Source organism: Hipposideros armiger, unplaced genomic scaffold, assembly GCF_001890085.2.
Source record: "Hipposideros armiger isolate ML-2016 unplaced genomic scaffold, ASM189008v1 scaffold_411, whole genome shotgun sequence".
Taxonomy (NCBI): domain Eukaryota; kingdom Metazoa; phylum Chordata; class Mammalia; order Chiroptera; family Hipposideridae; genus Hipposideros; species Hipposideros armiger.
In genome coordinates, this window is record NW_017731761.1 from 59254 (window position 1) to 75517 (window position 16264).

Sequence of the window (16264 nt, forward strand, 5' to 3'; positions counted from 1 at the left end):
CCTGTGAAACTGTTGTTACGGTCAAGATAACGAACCTTTCCAGCACAGGCAAGCTTCCTCTTTGTAATCCCTTCCACCCCCTCCTCTGATCTTTCTGCTTTCTGTTACTATAAATTAGTTTGCATTTTCTAGATTTTTCTGTAAATGGAACCAGTGCTTTTTTTTTTTTTGGTCTTCCTTCTTTCACTCAGAATAATTATTTTAAGATGTATCAAATTGCAGTGTGTATCAATAGTTCATTTCTTTTCATTACTGAGTATATTCCCTTGTATGGGTACACCACAGTTCGTTCATCCATTCACCGTTTTGTGGACATTTGGGTTGTTTCCAGTTTGGGGGCCATTGCAAATGAGGCTGCTATGAGCATTTGTGGGCAAGGTTTTGCAGGGACATCTGTTTTCTTTTCTCTTGGGTCAATCCCTAGGAGTGGAATGGCTGGATCGTATAGTAGGCATAGGTTTCATTTTTAAAGAAACTTATGCAGAGTTTTAAACACCAGAGCTTGGTTCCAAGCCCGTTTGCACCTTCCCATCGTAAATCCTCCAGCACAGGTGAGCTGGCTCTGAACAGCAGTGCCCCCTGCTCTTGGGATTGGTGGTTTGTCCTGCTTTTTTGTATCATTGGATCTTCTGAATCATTTCTTTGGTTGAATCAAAATGGTTGAAAAGGGCCCTTTTTAAGTAAAGCTCCCTGTATTCACATCACAATGCTATAGTGGCAACAACAGAAAGAATAAAAAGGGCGCTTTGAAGCAAGTTGGGTGAAATCTTGGTTGCCATTGAATCTAGGGGATGGGTTGAGGTGAATTTGTTATTTTATTTATAATTTTGTATATGCTTGAAAATTTTCAAAACCTGAAAAGTTAATCAAATGGAATGAGATTTCATCTCTATAAATGGACTTTTTTTTTATTGTGGTAAAATACACATAACACAAAATATACCATTTTAACTATTTTTTAAGAATAGTAAGTATATTTTTAAATTTAAAAAAACTAAAACACAAACACACACACACACACACACACACACACACACACACACACACAAAATAATGCAAGGGGAATGTCCTAGAAAGTTCCTCCAGGATGTACTCCCCATTGGTAACAGTTGTTATCCAGGAAGGGGGCTGGTATTTGAATGAGGGAACTAAAGGACTTGAGCTTTGTCTTTATTCTTTAGATTCCTTTACAATGAAAATAGATCCATATATTATTTATGCAAAATTCATGTAATAAAATACAAACAAAAATTTTAAATCAGTGTCTTTTTAAAATTCTTTAATGGCATTTTGTCATCTAGAGTAGAGATTAGCAAAGTGTGGTCATTCTAACTATTTTCAAGTGAACAGTTCAGTGGCATTAAGTATATTCTTTTTTTTTTTTTTTTTTAAAGATTTTTTATTGGGGAATTGGGGGGATGGGAACAGCGGTGGGGAATTGGCAGAAGGGGAACAGACAAGTTGCTATTGTTTTGTTCTGCAGTCTAGTTGTGGAGGATGTTGCTTCACTGGCCCAAGTTGGCACCATCATTGCGCTCTTCCCGGGCGAGGCAGATCAGTTGCCAGCTTCTGGACGGCCGCTCACGGCAGCTCTTGGCAGCTCACGCTGGCTGCCGGCCACTCACGGTAGCCCATGGCAGCCCACTGCAGCTCCACTGCAGCCTACGCCGTCGCCTGCGACTCACGGCAGCCCAGCTCCAGGTTGAGCTGTTGTTCAGCATCTTAGCTGTGGAGGGCAGTGTCACTGGCCCTCATATGTGGGATCCAAACCGGGGCCCTCTGGCGTCCCAAGCCAGTTCTTAACCATCGCGCTACTCGGCCGGCCCAGTATATTCTTAATGTTGTACCACTATCACCACTATCTAGTTCCAGAATTTTTCATCACCCCAAATGGATACCTCTTGCCAAGTCACTTCCCGTCCTGATGAACCCCTGTTCCTTGGCAACCACGAGTCTATTTTCTGTCTCTATACACTTGTCTATTCTGAATATCCTATATAAGCGGATATAACACAGCTTTCTTGCGACTGGCTTCTTTCACTAAGCATAATGGATTCATCCATGCTGCAGCATGTGTCAGAACGTCATTCTTTTTTTGTGGCTGAATAACATTCCATTGCATGCATACCCCACATTTTGTTTACCTGTTCATACACTGGTGGATGTTTCAGTTGTTTCCACCTTTTCGTTACTGTGAATTGTGCTGCTGTGGACATTTGTGTACAAGTTTTTGTCCGAACACCTATTTTCAATTCTTTTGGGTATGTACCCAGGAATGCAATTGGTGGGTCCTATCATTAATTCTTTAACATGTTGAAGTAGATTTATTTGTAACAGAAAAAAAAATTTAAATTACTAAATAATATATGCATATTATAAAAGTTGAAGAGCGAAGGGTGTAAGATTAAAAGATGGTGTTCTCATCCTCATTCCTTGTTCCTATCCTTACTCACAGCTTCATTTACATTTTTTCTCCACTGCTTATCTACACATACACACAATTTTTAAAAATGCTATTACATTATAAATATACTGTTCTGCAAAGTTATATAAATTCACTGTTCTGCAGTCTGCTTTTCTCCCACCAACACAACAATGTGTTGTGCGTTCTTAGATGTCACAACATGAGAACCCACCCCCTTCTGTGTATCTAAGTACCTGTGTGGTATTCCACTGTTTGGATATATCAACATTTGTTTAGCCAGTGCCCTTCAGATGGGCACTCACATTGTGCGTTTCCATTTGCTTTCACGAGCAGTGCTGTGTGATCTTTCTTGTTCATGTAGACTTGTGCTTGTGGGCGAAGAAGGACTCTGGAGAGGAAACTGGCTGGACTAAAGGAAATGAGCATTTTATTTTTATTTATTTGTTTTTTAAGAATTTTACTGGGGAATTGGGGGAGGGGAACAGACAAGTTGCTGTCCTTTTGTTCTTCAGTCTAGTTGTGGAGGACGTCGTTTCACTGGCCCATGTTGGTATTGTGATCATTGCGCTCTTCCCGGGTGAGGCAGATCGGTCACCGGCCACTGGACGGCCGCTCACGGCAGCTCTTGGCAGCTCACGCTGGCTGCCGGCCACTCACGGTAGCCCATGGCAGCCCACTGCAGCTCCACTGCAGCCTACGCCATCGCCGGTGACTCACGGCAGCCCAGCTCCAGGTCGAGCTATTGTTCACCATCTTAGCTGTACAGGGCAGTGTCACTGGCCCTCATGTGGGATCCGAAATGGGGCCCTGCTGCTCAGAGCTGGCGTCCAAGCCAACTCTTAACCAACGCGCCACTCGGCCGGCCCAGAAATGAGCATTTTAAAATCATGACAGATGTACTGAATTGCCCAAAAGTCATAACCATGTATTAATATGTTTTCTCCAACAATATCTGAGAGTATCCATTTACCCACCCCTTCACCCACTCTGGATGTGTCCCGTCTTTCCATTTTATGGTATCTCACTGCTGTGATTTTAAAAGCAGCCATTTCAATGGTCTTGCCACTTCCTTTCCATTTTGAATGCTTTAACTGAAGTTGAATTGTTTCTTCTTTTTTATTTTTTTCAGCAAAAAGAAGGGCCTGGTTTGGATGGAGCACCTGCTCCAAGAAGCCCCTGGGAGTCTGGGAATCTCCGGGAGAAGTCCAGGCAGACAGAGTGGAAAGACAGTTCTCACCAAGTCCCCGACAGCTGTCGCAGCAAAAGCTCGGTGGGGGCCCTGAGCTCCCCAGAAGAGGATGGAAGCTTTCAGACTGTGAGAGCCACCGTGTTTGAGCATCACGTGGAGAGGCACACTGTGGCTGACCAGTCAGGACGCTGTCCCTCGGCCACACCCCCTGGTGATGTGACCCATGCCTCAGAGCTCAAACCCAGGCCTGACAGAGGCTCGAGGCTGGGCAAGGACCCACCAGAAAAGATGATTCTCAAGCAAGAGAAGTCCAGGTGGCTTGAAAACCCTGACACCGAGAAATTGGGGCGGACTGCCCTTTCGAATGGTGACCCCAAACAGTATCCCACGCCTCTCTCAGAAAAATACCCTCTGGGCGAAAAACGCAGTAATAACCCCTTCCTTAAATGCTTGGAAAACCCTCCCATGTCGCAGAGGGTTGAGCCTAAGTATGACATTGTACAGGTAGTGGGGGAGCGTGCGCACAGTGAGGCCGTCCCCACGGTGCCCGAGGAGAAAGCTGTGACACTCCGCAGTGGCAAGTCCCGACTCTCACTGAAGGGAAGGCAGCTGTCCCCTGAGGTCACCCCTGCTGACCTAGGGTACAGGCTGGACAGTCAGGCGGGGTCCGTCCAAAGGGCCAGTTTGATTTGGGAAGCTCGAGGGACGCAGGAGGTCAGTGGGCCCAAGCCTGACTTCCGAGAGCCAAAGGACACATTTGGAGGCAATTGCCTGTCGCCCAAGTGGACAGGTGGGGTTACCGGCAACTGGCATAAAGCCACTGTGGTGGTCAGTGACGAGAAAGGCTCGGAAGTGAGTCCTGAGGTCACCAGTGAGTGCGCAGCTAGGCCCTGCGGCCCTGAGGCCACCTGTATGAGGGCCGTCCAGGCTGCTGTCAGGGAGGCCCAGCACCAGGGGCCTGAAGGGGCCGGAAAGAAGCCAGGAGATTGCGTTGCAGCAGGAGAAAGGGGTCCCCCCCGGGGCTGCCCTGTGGACCCTCCTTCCAGGGCTAAGGACGAGAGCTCTGACTTCCGAGCACGGCCACGTGCTGATCTTGTGCAGAAAGAGCCTCTCGTGGTGACAGCCAGTGAGGGCGCACCGAGGCCAGCCGAGGCACGGGAGCCTGAAGTCAGGATGCGGAAGGTGAGCCCCACAGACGCGAGATTTGAGAGGTGGCGGCGACGGACTTTACCCCACGATGTGAAGTTTGATGAGTTCAGCTTCCTGTCTCCAGAACACCCTTCAAAGGTGGAGCAGAGACGCACGGATTATCTGAGCCCCACCGCCGGTGCCTTAAGGAAACCTCAGCTATCCCATAATAGGGTGGGCGCCCAGGAGGGCTACCCAGGTATGTCACAGGACCCAGCTCTTCCAGCAGGAAAGCAAGGGTCACCTGTGGAACCCAAGGCGACATTTTTTGCAGTGACATATCAGATTCCTGATACTCAAAAGGCAAAGAGTGTTGTTAAGTCAGGGCCCCAAAGGTTGACGGAACATTCTAGAAAAACAGCTCCGCCTCCATCTCCTCATCCTTTAGCATCTACCTTGGTTTCCCTTAACCCTGAACAGCCACCGGAGACCATGGGCAGTAAAAACTGGGCTCAGGGCAGAGAGCGTGACGGTGCAAGCTTTTCGAAAACTCCGAAGCCAACAGATGCTCCGTCACCTCTTGGGGACAGGACTGTGGACCTTTCTACTGAAAGAATCATCGACACCGATGCTGTACGGATTCGTCGGCAACCAGAAGACAGCACCGGCTTTCAGAACGATTGGAAGGACAGTGGGAACAAGACGTCTGCCAGTAGCGCTCCCCAAACGACCCCAGTTTTTAAAAGTCACCCGAAAGCCGGTGATGTCCTTGTCAGAAGGAGGACTGAGGTGGTCAGCGAGACATTCCCAGGCAAAATGAAAGATGGCTACAGATCCAGCGTTCTCGACATTGACGCTCTGATGGCCGAGTACAAGAAGCAAGATGCTCAGGAGCAGACGCAGGATCCCCCCGCAGAGCCCAGCAGCTCGGCTCAGGAGAGGCCCGGCCAGCAAGGCGGGGCGGAGCGGAGGAGGAGGAGCCTGAAGGAGAGGCCTGAGGTGGAGGGTCTCTGGAAACCAGCCGGTTCTGCAGAAACAAACCACAGTGCTAGTCCTGGCTCGGGCAAGCAGCCAGTAGAGACCCCGGGGGCAGCCGCGAACACCAAGCTCAGCCCTCCTCTGTGGGCTCTGCCACACTCGGTTCCTTCCGAAAAATATCCAGGGGCCTCCTCTGGTTCTGGGGGTTCCAGGAAGAAAATCTCAGGAATCGCTGAGGATGAAACAAAAGCCTTTGCTAGTAAACCTCACAGTGCAAAGTGTCAGAATTACCCGGCTGAGTCAAAGCCCACCACCGCCTGGGACGATCTGGGCAGTGGAGCCCGCGTGTTGCCCAAAGCCTCCTCAGCTGACCAGAAGAAAGGGACCCCAAGGAAATCCATCAGGAAAGGAGAGGAGGGCCGTGTGGCCCAGTGGGGTGACCACCCACGAGACTGTGGAAGGTCACCACTGGATGTCAAGAGGGCCTATTCAGAGAAGGGTCCCCCGGCCAAAATCCGAGAAGGCCTGTCCATCATGCAGGAAGCCAGAGAGAGGAGGCACGTGCAGCCCAAAGGGAGGCCCGGCTTCCCCGGGGAGAGTTCCGTGGCCGAGGAGACCAAAACGGGGCCCTGTCGGTGGGAGTCAGGGACTCGAGACAGTCAGAAGGTGAGTATGAAAGCTGTGTCACTGTTGTCAAATGTTGGTTAAATATGTAGGCCAGGGGTCTCAACCTCAGGACCGACGTGGGCCAAGGTGGATATGCAAATGAGCGGAGTCAGCCTGGGTGTGAGACTGTAGGGAATGGTGGGGATTGTGGCAAATGGCGAGCACATGCCTTACCTGAAGGGGGCAACTGCTGCTCAGTTCTGGCTGGTTCTTGACAAGTAGGCATGGTGGTCCTGAGATGGCAGAGCCGACTGATCAAGAGAATCTGAAAAAAAATCCAGATTTCTAGGTGTAATCCCCACATTGTGAAATGAGGACTGCTTACTAAAAAATGCTGTTCAGTCCAAAAGAACATGTCCGCTGGCTCCATTTAGCCCATGGGCCACCAGTCTGAAACCTCTGGCCTAGAATGATGATAATAGTAGATATCATTGATTGTGCACCTGGTCTATTGCAGTGTGTTGTATCCAGTTCATATTGCAGTATTTAGCATCCTGTTCGACATTTTGTGAACAAGAAATATTTGTTGAGTGAGCCATCTTATGTGAGCCTCATGACAACCCCTCTTTTGTGGTTTGGGTTTCCACAGAAGCAGACCCTTGCAAACAGTTGTTTTAGGAGGCGATCCCCGGAGGAGTGGTGGGGGAGTGAAGTGTGGTAGGGAAGGGAAGTGTGGTGATGAAGGTGCCACTCTAGGCAACTGATGCTCATTCTCATTAGAGATCCATGGGGAACAGCATAGATCACCTCTGAGTTATCCTGTCCGAGGGACAAGCAACCTAGAGTTTTTATTTTCTGGGTTACTTCTGTCCTTGCCTGAGGCTGTTTCTGGGGCTATTAACATTCAGACTCATCCTTCCTGGCCACCCTCAGTGGTGGAGAGAAAATGATCACACAGCAGCACACTATTGCCCCTGGTGTGTACTCGAGCGTTGGGCCCACAACATCTGCTGTGGTTAGGATCATCTTGTACTGATGGGAAAAAACCGAGGCTCAGAGAGGTTAAGTAAGTTGGCCCAGGTCACACAGCACCACGTTGGCCAAGCTAGTGTTTGAGCCCCGGTCTGGCTTGATACTCCAGCTGTCAAGTAAGCCACTTGGAGGTGACTGAAGAACCGTGAAGGTGGGGAAGAAATCTAAGGCATGAATCCTGTCTTCAGGAGGCTTTTGAGCCTGGTGGGGAGAAGGGACACAGTGATCACGGCCAGGAAATGACGTGGTGCAGAGTGTGGCACTGGAGAAGAGGCCCAAGAAGGCATCCTAGGGGAGGTGCTGGCTTGAGCCCACCCCTGAGGGCTGGATAGGAGTTTGGATGGGCTGAATAGGGGAGGTGAGGACATTCTTGGCAGAACAGCGTGTGCAGAGGTTTGGAAGTGGGAAAAAACATGGCATGCTCTGGGGACAGTGTGGAAACTTAGTGCCACCCCCTACCCACCTGTGGATGTTGTCTCAGCAAACCAAGGTCCAAATCCTTACTCTGCCACTTATGGACCAAGCGATTAAACTCTTTCCCCGAGGGCCTGAGCTTCAGTTCATCTGTAAATAGAGAATAGGGGGTCCAACTTGGAAAGGACTGTCATAGAAATGAAACAACAGGGTTGTACCAAAGAGATCATGAGACGAAGGATTGCCCAAGGTTAGGGCTGGGTAAGTGGCGGAGTCTGGCTTTGAACTTACATCTCCTCCAGTTACCACACTCAGACTTGCCTGTGAGCCTCCACTCCGCCACTCCCCAGCTGTGTGGAAGCTGTCACTTGCCCTCCCTGAGCCTCCGTTTCCCCACCGGAGTTAACAGGGATCCCTACCTCCAAGCCCTGTTCTAGGCTGCGTGGAGATAAAGCACACAGTATGGGCCACGCACCCAGTGGGTGTGAGCGCAGGGCCGGCGTGTGGCTTCTGCCCATGTGCTTCTCAAGAAGGGGTTCACCTCTCCCCACCTCCTCAAGAAGGGGTTCACCTCTCCCCACCTCCAGGCTGTTATTGTGGGAACGATGGGAGAGGGAAGAAGCCAAGGAAATGTGACACGTAAGCCGTTTGCCAGCGCCTCGCTCAGGGGCTCTGCTGGCAGCGGGGCGAGTCCGGGCGTTGTGGAGGGGGCCCCAGCCCGGCCTTGGACACCCGCCCGGGGTGCGTGGGCCCCAGGAGTGCTGTTGTCAGGGGGATCTGTTTCCTCACTAACGATTGGAAGGCCTTGGACCAGCTCCCTGTTTCTCTTCTCTCCTGCCCAAAGATCTCTGGTTCTTCATCTTAAAAAAATAAAACAAAAGCAATACAGAGGTACAAAATGTTAGTTGTTGAAAATTCAAACCTCACAAGAGTGCATAAAAAAGTCACCCCCTTGAGTCCCTTCCCTTTTTCATCCCCCAGATGTTAAAGTTTTTGATCCTTTGGGACTCTCCTATACTACAGAGTTGCTTATCAAGCCTATGTAGTCATTATTGCTAACGATAGTGAATGCTTGCGTAACATGTAAAATATTATAGAAACATCTGGTTTAGAAAAAAAAGCTCCCCGAAATGGTGAGTCTGGTACATAAACTGGGGCACACCCTTCCAGACCCATCAGTGGTTCCCAACCTTAGGCAGTTTGCCCCCAGAGCCCATTTGGGGAAGAGTTTGCACTAGTGGGTGGGGGCCAGGGGTGCCACTCAACACCCTACAATGCACGGGATGGCCAGAAGCAGCCACCTCCAAAATGTATGTAGCGCCAAGACTGCGGAACCCTGGTCTAGACAGGTAGAGATATAGGTAAGTGTACACTGTTTTATGAAACATGGCAGTACTCCACAGAAAATCTTACAACTTGCTTTTTTTTTTCTTATTTAACGGTACACAAACAGAATGTACCTAATCACCTTGTTATTTTGAGTGACTGCAATGTGACCGAACCCCAACTTTTTTATCCGTACTCTTGTTTGGTGGATATTTAGGTTGGTTGGAGTTTTGGGGTTGGAAGCAGGACGTCAGTAAGCAGCTTGATGTGACTCTTTGCTTCCTTGGGCGAGGATTTCTTGAGTCACAGCCAGTTCTGCTCATGTACCCAGAATGGGGTGTGATTGTAATTAAAGCAATCCTTCCCTCCCTCCCTACCTCCCTCCTTCCCTCTCTCTCTTTCTTAACATTTATTGAAACTTTGTCCCAGGCTCAATTATCATATTTCATTTAATTCACTTATTTTACTTTCAAAAGAGAGAATATTGTCACATGGCTCCAAAATACTTAAAGGTATAGAGCAAAAATTCCCCCACACCGCTCATTCTTTATCCCCCCGTTCCTCCCCACCCAGTAATCACTTATATTCTTTTTTGTCCTAATTCTTTTAGAGTTTCTTTCTGAAAATGCCAGCAAATATGAATGTATAGTCATGGTTTTGCCTCCCTTTTCCATAAAAGAGAGCACCCTGTACCAGTGGTTGAAATTTTGGTCGTCTGTGGGAGGAACCCTGGGAATCCCAAAAGATAGGGGTGCAGGGGATTCACCCCAGGCCCGTTGGGTTGGGACCTCTGGAGTGGGGCCCACCTTTGTTAGTTTTAAAAGCTCCCGTGGGGCTTCTCGGATTGAGGGTCTCTGCTGAACCCACGAAACTGCCACCCGCCTTTTTCTCGTCAGTGCATCTTAAAGAGTTTTTGGATTCAGCCCACATCGAGAGTGGCCTCGTTTCTTCTGACTGCCGCCCAGCACACGTGGCTGACATTCCCATCTTTTGCTATTTGAAAACCTTGTACGTCCGTTTGTATGTCCTTTTGCACATGCGCAGGTACAGCAGGCCATCAACTAACATCGTTCCATGCAATGTGGTTTGGTTATAATTGTCGATAAGAAAAAAAAAGGCTTCCCGGCTGGGGTGCTGTCTGTGGAGTTTGCAGGTGCTCCCCATGTCTGCCTGGGTTTCCTCCCACATCTCAAAGATGTGCATGTTGGGAGAAGTGGTGTCTACATTGTCCCTGTCTGAGTGTGCGTGCGCATGCGCCCTGCCATGGAAGGCCATCCTGCCCGGGGTTGCCTCACACCTTGCTCCTGGAGCTGGCAGGAGAGGCGCTGGCTACCCACGACCCCGAATTGGAATAAGCAAGCGGGTTGCAAGTCATTGTCTTACTTGTTTTTACTCGTCTTTCTTAAATGTATATATAGTTCACATTTATTTCAGTGCTTAATGTTAGATGTGTTTGGGGTCCTTATTTAGAAGTTGGGTGATGTTTTTGTGACTGGGTAGATACCATAGGAATGTAACTGTTGTTTATATCAATTAGCCTAACGTAAAATGGTTTTTGTTACACATCATTTCGCTTAAAAGTCACAGTTTCCGTGAACCTACAGGTGATGTTATGTGTTATTGTATATCCGTGGGTTCAGGATGACGATCGCCTGTCGAGGGGTGAACATGGTTGTCATGTTAAGGACCCTGCCAGTTCACCCAGCTCGCACCCTCACCAGCAATGACAGGCCCCGTCTCCCTCAGCATGCCAGCTGGGTGTATCATCAGACTCTGGAGCGCATGTCCCCAACAAGTGTCCCTCTTCTTGTCACATGGGTGAAGCCATTTGTATTTCCTTGTAACCCACTTGTTTATGTTCTGCCTGCTTTTCTTTTGGAAAGTCGGTCCTTTTCTCATTGAGTTCTTGGAGTTCTTTATTAGGAAGACGAACCCTTTGTTCTTTTATAATCTGATTTCTCCCTGAAACAGCCCTGGACTGCAAATTGGGCAGACCTGGGATCGGGTCCTGGCTTTGTGACTTACGAGCTGTGTGACTCCGGGCATCATGCCAGACCTCTCTGAGCCTTAATTTCCTCATCTGCAGAATGGGGATCCTGCCTGCTTCATGGACTTGTTGGAGACATATCACAAAGTAATGTGTGGTCAAGCCCTTGGCTCAGGGCCTGGTGTGAAGGAGGCTTGAGGCTATCAAGGGATGTACTTCCTCCTTCTCTCCCTCCCTCCCTCCCTCTCTCCCTCTCTCCCTCCCTCCCTCCCCTCATTTACTATATTTAATAAATGTACTGACCCCAGGCCAGGCCCCATTCTAGGCACCAGGGCTGTTCAGAGGGACCAGCCCACTAAATCAATCAGCCACTTGCCACATGTGGTTTTTTATAAATTTAAATTAGTTAAAATTCAGTAAGATTGAAAAAATCAGGTCCTCAGTTGCACTAGCCACTTTCAAGTGCTCAAAAGCCACAGGCGGCTCATGGTGACTGCATTGGACCGTCCAGATAGAGAACATCTCCATAATCACAGAATGTGCCAGTGGGTGATGCTAGCCTAGGAAGCAAACAGACCTCAAGCGAGTGAGTGGGTGGGATCGTTTGGAGAGTGGTAAGTCCTAGGGAGACGGAAAAAAAGGCGTTGATGGGGAAGTTAATCTAAGGGGCTTGTTTCAGGGGATGACAAGTGCCATCCGAGCGATGGAAGGGATTCAGCCAGGTCAGGATCTGCGTGGGGAGGCAGGCGCGGCAAGTGAAGATGCCCCAGCATGGGGAAGAGACCCCAGCGGGCCCTCCAGGGGGCACAGGGGGCACTAGTGGAGCTGAGAGGGAGAGGTGAGCGGGGTGTGGACTGAGCCGGTGAGGGTAGAGGTAGGGAGGCCAGCAAGGAGGCTGCCATGGTCCTCAGACAAGAGGAGACAGGGCTTGCACCAGGGTGGTGGCCATGGAGGGGTTTGTAGCATTTTGGAGGGTTGGGGTAATAGCTTTATTGAGATACCCAGTCGTCCCTTGGTATCCACGGGGATTGGTTCCAGGATGCACTGCGGACACCAAAATTCACAGATGCTTGAGTCCCTCATATGAAATGGTGTGGTATTTGCACCTTTAGGAACTACCTGACTGTCTTCCAAAGCAGCTGCACCATTTTACATTTCCACCAGTGGTGTATGAGGGTTCTAATTTCTCCACATCCTCACCAACACTTGTTATCATTTGCCTTTTGGATGATAGCCATCCTAGTAGGTATGAAGTGGTATCTCATGGTGATTTTGATTTGCATTTCCTGTTGAGCATCTTTTCATGTACATATTGGCCTCTTGCATGCCTTCTTTGGAGTTGTGCCTGTTCAGATCCGCTGTCCCTTTTTTCCATTGGGTTATTTGTCTTTTTATTATTGAGTTGTAATTATTCTATATATACTCTCGACACAAGTCCCTTATCAGACACGATTTTGTGATTTGTAGAAATCTCCCATTCCGTAGACTGTCTTTTTATTTTCTTAATGGTACCCTTTGGGGCATAAACATTTTTCACTTTAATGACGTCCAGTTTATTCTTTTGTTCCCTGTGCTTTTGGTGTCATATCTAAGAAACCCTTGCCCAATCCAAGGTCAGGAAGATTTATGACGATATTTTCTTCTAAGGAGTTTTCTCACTTTAGCTCTGACATTTAGGTCTTTGATCTATTTTGAGTTGATTTTGGAAGAATGTGTCATTTCTACATGTTTTGAAGGCAGAGTCTCAGCTTTGTGGATGAGGTGGAGAGAATGAGAGTAGGGGATGACCCCAGGGTCTTGGCCCGCCCAGCTGGGTGATGGGCCAGGTGGGGGAGGAACAATTTTGGAGCAGGAAGGAATCGAGAGGCCTGTTTTGGGCATGTGAAGTCTGAGGTGAGCGTGAGCAGTGAGTATAGAAGTTGTGTGGGCAGTGAGACCTACAGATCTGGAATCCCAACACGGAGAGACAGAATCTGGAGTTGTCGGTGCAGAGAGGGGATTTATTTAAAGCCATGAGGCATTATGAGAGACCCCCAAGGGAGTGATGTAGCAGAAGAGAACGCTCTGTGGCTGTCCTGGGGACATGCCTGCCTTCAGACATCCCTCTGAGATGCAGGGAGGCTGAGTAGGACCAGCCAGGCAGGTGGGAGGAGAACCAGAGAGTCTCACGAGGCATCAAACAGAAGAGGCTGTGAGGCAAGGGATCAGGAACTCGGACTTGCTCCTTACTGATGCTGTGCGTTCTTAAGTAGGTGCCTTCCCTCATCGGGACTCCCTCTCCCTGTCTCTGTGGGGAGGGTGTGAGGCATGTAAAATACAAATTCTGGAGTCCTGTATTTACTGGATTGTCAATTTTCCCCTATATATAAACTGAGTGGGGAAAAAAAAATGACAGGATTTGGACTAGTGTATATAGTATATCTTAATATATATATATATAATTTCCCTATATATCTGTGCATATGTGCATGTGTGTATGGATGTAGGGAGAGATGTCTAAAATGAGGTCGCCAAAAGTTACCGGTGGCAGTAATGAGGCTGGCTAACATTTATGGAGGGCTCTCCACTTGGGTCTTGTGGAGCGGACTTAGTGTGAGGCAAGCCAGTTGCCCAGGACTCGTGCACGTCCGCCCCCTGGTGGCAGCACTGGGTCATACACTTTCTGTGCTGTTCCTTATTTGGTTCTCCCATGAACCTAGAAGCTGAGTACTATTATTATTGGTCTTTTCCCACATGGTCAAGGTTCAGAGAGGTTAAGGCACAGTTATTAAGTAGCTGAGGCTGGGCTGAACTCAGACTTGTTGGTTCTACATATTACTTCTCATCATTGAGGTCGACTGCTCTGTGTGTGCGCGCGCGCGTGTATGTGTATGTGTGTGTGTGTGTGTGGGGGGGGTCTGGCCATTTAGTTTTTTTCTTTGCTCTTTTTGGTATAGAGTGGACTCTCGTGTTGTGACACATTCTTCCTGTAAATGACAATGCCCTAGTAAAGTCCTTTTCTTGTGTTCTGTGATCCAGGTGCCGTCCCGGGACCTAGGGAGGGAAGATGTCCTCCAGGACAATGAGCAGCCACTCCAGCAGGTGTCACCTGTGACCTTGGGTCCCCGGAGAAGCCACAGCTTCTGCAAGGACAAGAGGAGCGGGGCCTTTGTGGTGAGTGACACCGGCATGGCCGGAGTGGAACTCGCCGATGGTGCTGGTGGTCAGACGCCACTGGGAACGTGGCTGTACGGAGGGTCGAGGCTGGCCCGGGGGCCAGAGGTCAAGGACGGGCAGGCACCTGTGTGGGAATCTGGTGTTGCCTGATTGGCTCTGCTGCGGTCTCGATGTGGAGAGGGTTTGGTGGCTCCGCTGAGGAAGCCTTCCTTCCTCTCAGGTTTCCGGCCCACTGCAGAGTGGTAACCCCAGCTGCCTGGCATGGAGCAGTTCAGAGAACGTGTGCTGGGGTCTGAAGGTCCTGAGTTCGAATCCCAGCACTGTGCCCTCTCAGCCACTTTGAGCAATTTGCTTAATTTCTCTGCACTTCAGTCTTTGTACCTGGAAAACGGGATCATGATTCACGCCGTTGGGAGGATAGAGTAAGATTGTGTGTAGGGCCCAGCGCATAGTAATTCGGACAATAACTGATCCTTGTGGTCAGCATGGGAGGGAGTGTTAAGCTGGGTCTTCAGTCATATCGCCTGGGTTCAAATCTAGCTCTGCTCAATGAAGACAGGCCTCTGGCCTCAGTTTCCTCGTCTGTAAAATGGGCATAATAATAGTATCTACTTCACAGGGCTGATGTGGGGCTCAGACAGGATAATGCGGAAAGTGTTTAGCACGATCCCAGACACACAGCAAACACTTTAATAAGTGTTATCCTTACCATTCTTATTCTTGTTTTCGAGTCTCCATTTGGCTGTCCCTTAGCTCTGTCTCTTTGGATGGGCACGTCCTCTCTCCCAGCCCGTTTCCTCACTTGTGAAAGGAGGTGGGTACATGTTGCAGCACGACCTGGGGAAGCTCCCCACCCCCCGTCCCCACCCCCTCTCCAGAGCCTCTGTGTCCCCACGTGGGTTCCAGGGCTTCACCACTTCTGATTTTCTGTGATCTTCTTTGCTTTCTTTTTCTCTTTTTGGGCTTCAGTTTCATGATACTTGGAGATCTGCTGAGTTCTATACTTGCTAGGAAGTCCCTTCCGGGGCCCCAGGCCCCACATCGGGGCATCTAGAATAGGTGTTTCTTTATTGAGGTAGTACTAGTTCAGCTCACAAGTCCTTTTGGATCACACAGCTCCGTGCATTTCAGTGATATTTCTGCCTGGTCTCATGTCTTGCAGACATGGGATCCTCCAACATTTAAATCCTCGGTCCATTCCTTCTAGCTTTATGGCCGCGGGCAAGAACCTCACTTCCCTGAACCTCAGTTTCCTCCTTTGTAAAATGGGGTGAAGAGGATGCCCCTGGCAGGGTTTGTGCTTGGACCTGACAGGAAAACGGCTACAACAGAGTTAAAAACCCTGACCATAGGGCCGGGGTGACAGAGCCAGACAAGGAACTCAGACCCTGGCGAGACGTCTGCTGAGCAGCCCCAGGTGTTCAGATCTCAGCCACCAATTGGCACACATTTGAAATCTGCCTGGTTTTTCGTTAAATGTTCCCTTCCCCTGATTTCTTTCTTACCCTTTTGTCCATTCCCTCTCAGGTGGCACCGACTCAGCTTATCTGATTGTACTTGAACTTGTGTGTGTGTGTAAAGACAAAGGTTATGGAGAGAAAAGCATTTAAAACCAGGCTTTTTATAGTCTCTGCTTGCTGGCATCCTCCCTGGTCCCCTGGCTCCTCCTCCTCCACTCTGTCATTGAGGAGCCTTTGTCCTTGGAGTTCTCGAGTGGCTTGCTTTGGCTCTCTCCTTCTGGCCGCTCAGGCCCCTGCCCCATTGCTGCCTGCTTGAGCGCCTCTCCTCCAGAGGTGAGTGGGTAAGGCCTGAACCAGATGGGACAGGTGGAAGACCTCATGTCTCTGCTTTCACGAATCGTGCCTGCAATTCTGGGAGTGGCCACCAGGGGGGGGGTGGCGTTCAGCTCACTTGGTGGCACCAGAGCCTGACTGGGGGGAACCTTAGCATTGGGATCCTGAGGCTGAAAGAAAGTGGGTTCGTGTTCCTTGGGCAAGTGGTTTGATGGATCTCCTTGAACCTC

The 16264-nt window shown here is 49.4% G+C and overlaps 1 protein-coding gene across 3 annotated transcripts in view; it reads left to right on the plus strand.

Moving 5' to 3' along the window:
* The window catches only part of KIAA1671 (KIAA1671 ortholog), a 183703-nt gene that overhangs the window by 20460 nt on the left and 146979 nt on the right, over nucleotides 1-16264 (plus strand). For all 3 annotated transcript variants that reach the window (XM_019663958.1, XM_019663956.1, XM_019663957.1), the window contains exons 4-5: nucleotides 3555-6386; nucleotides 14104-14238. In XM_019663958.1, the coding sequence (XP_019519503.1) occupies nucleotides 3555-6386; nucleotides 14104-14238 (2967 nt within the window). The remainder of the gene's footprint in view (nucleotides 1-3554; nucleotides 6387-14103; nucleotides 14239-16264) is intronic.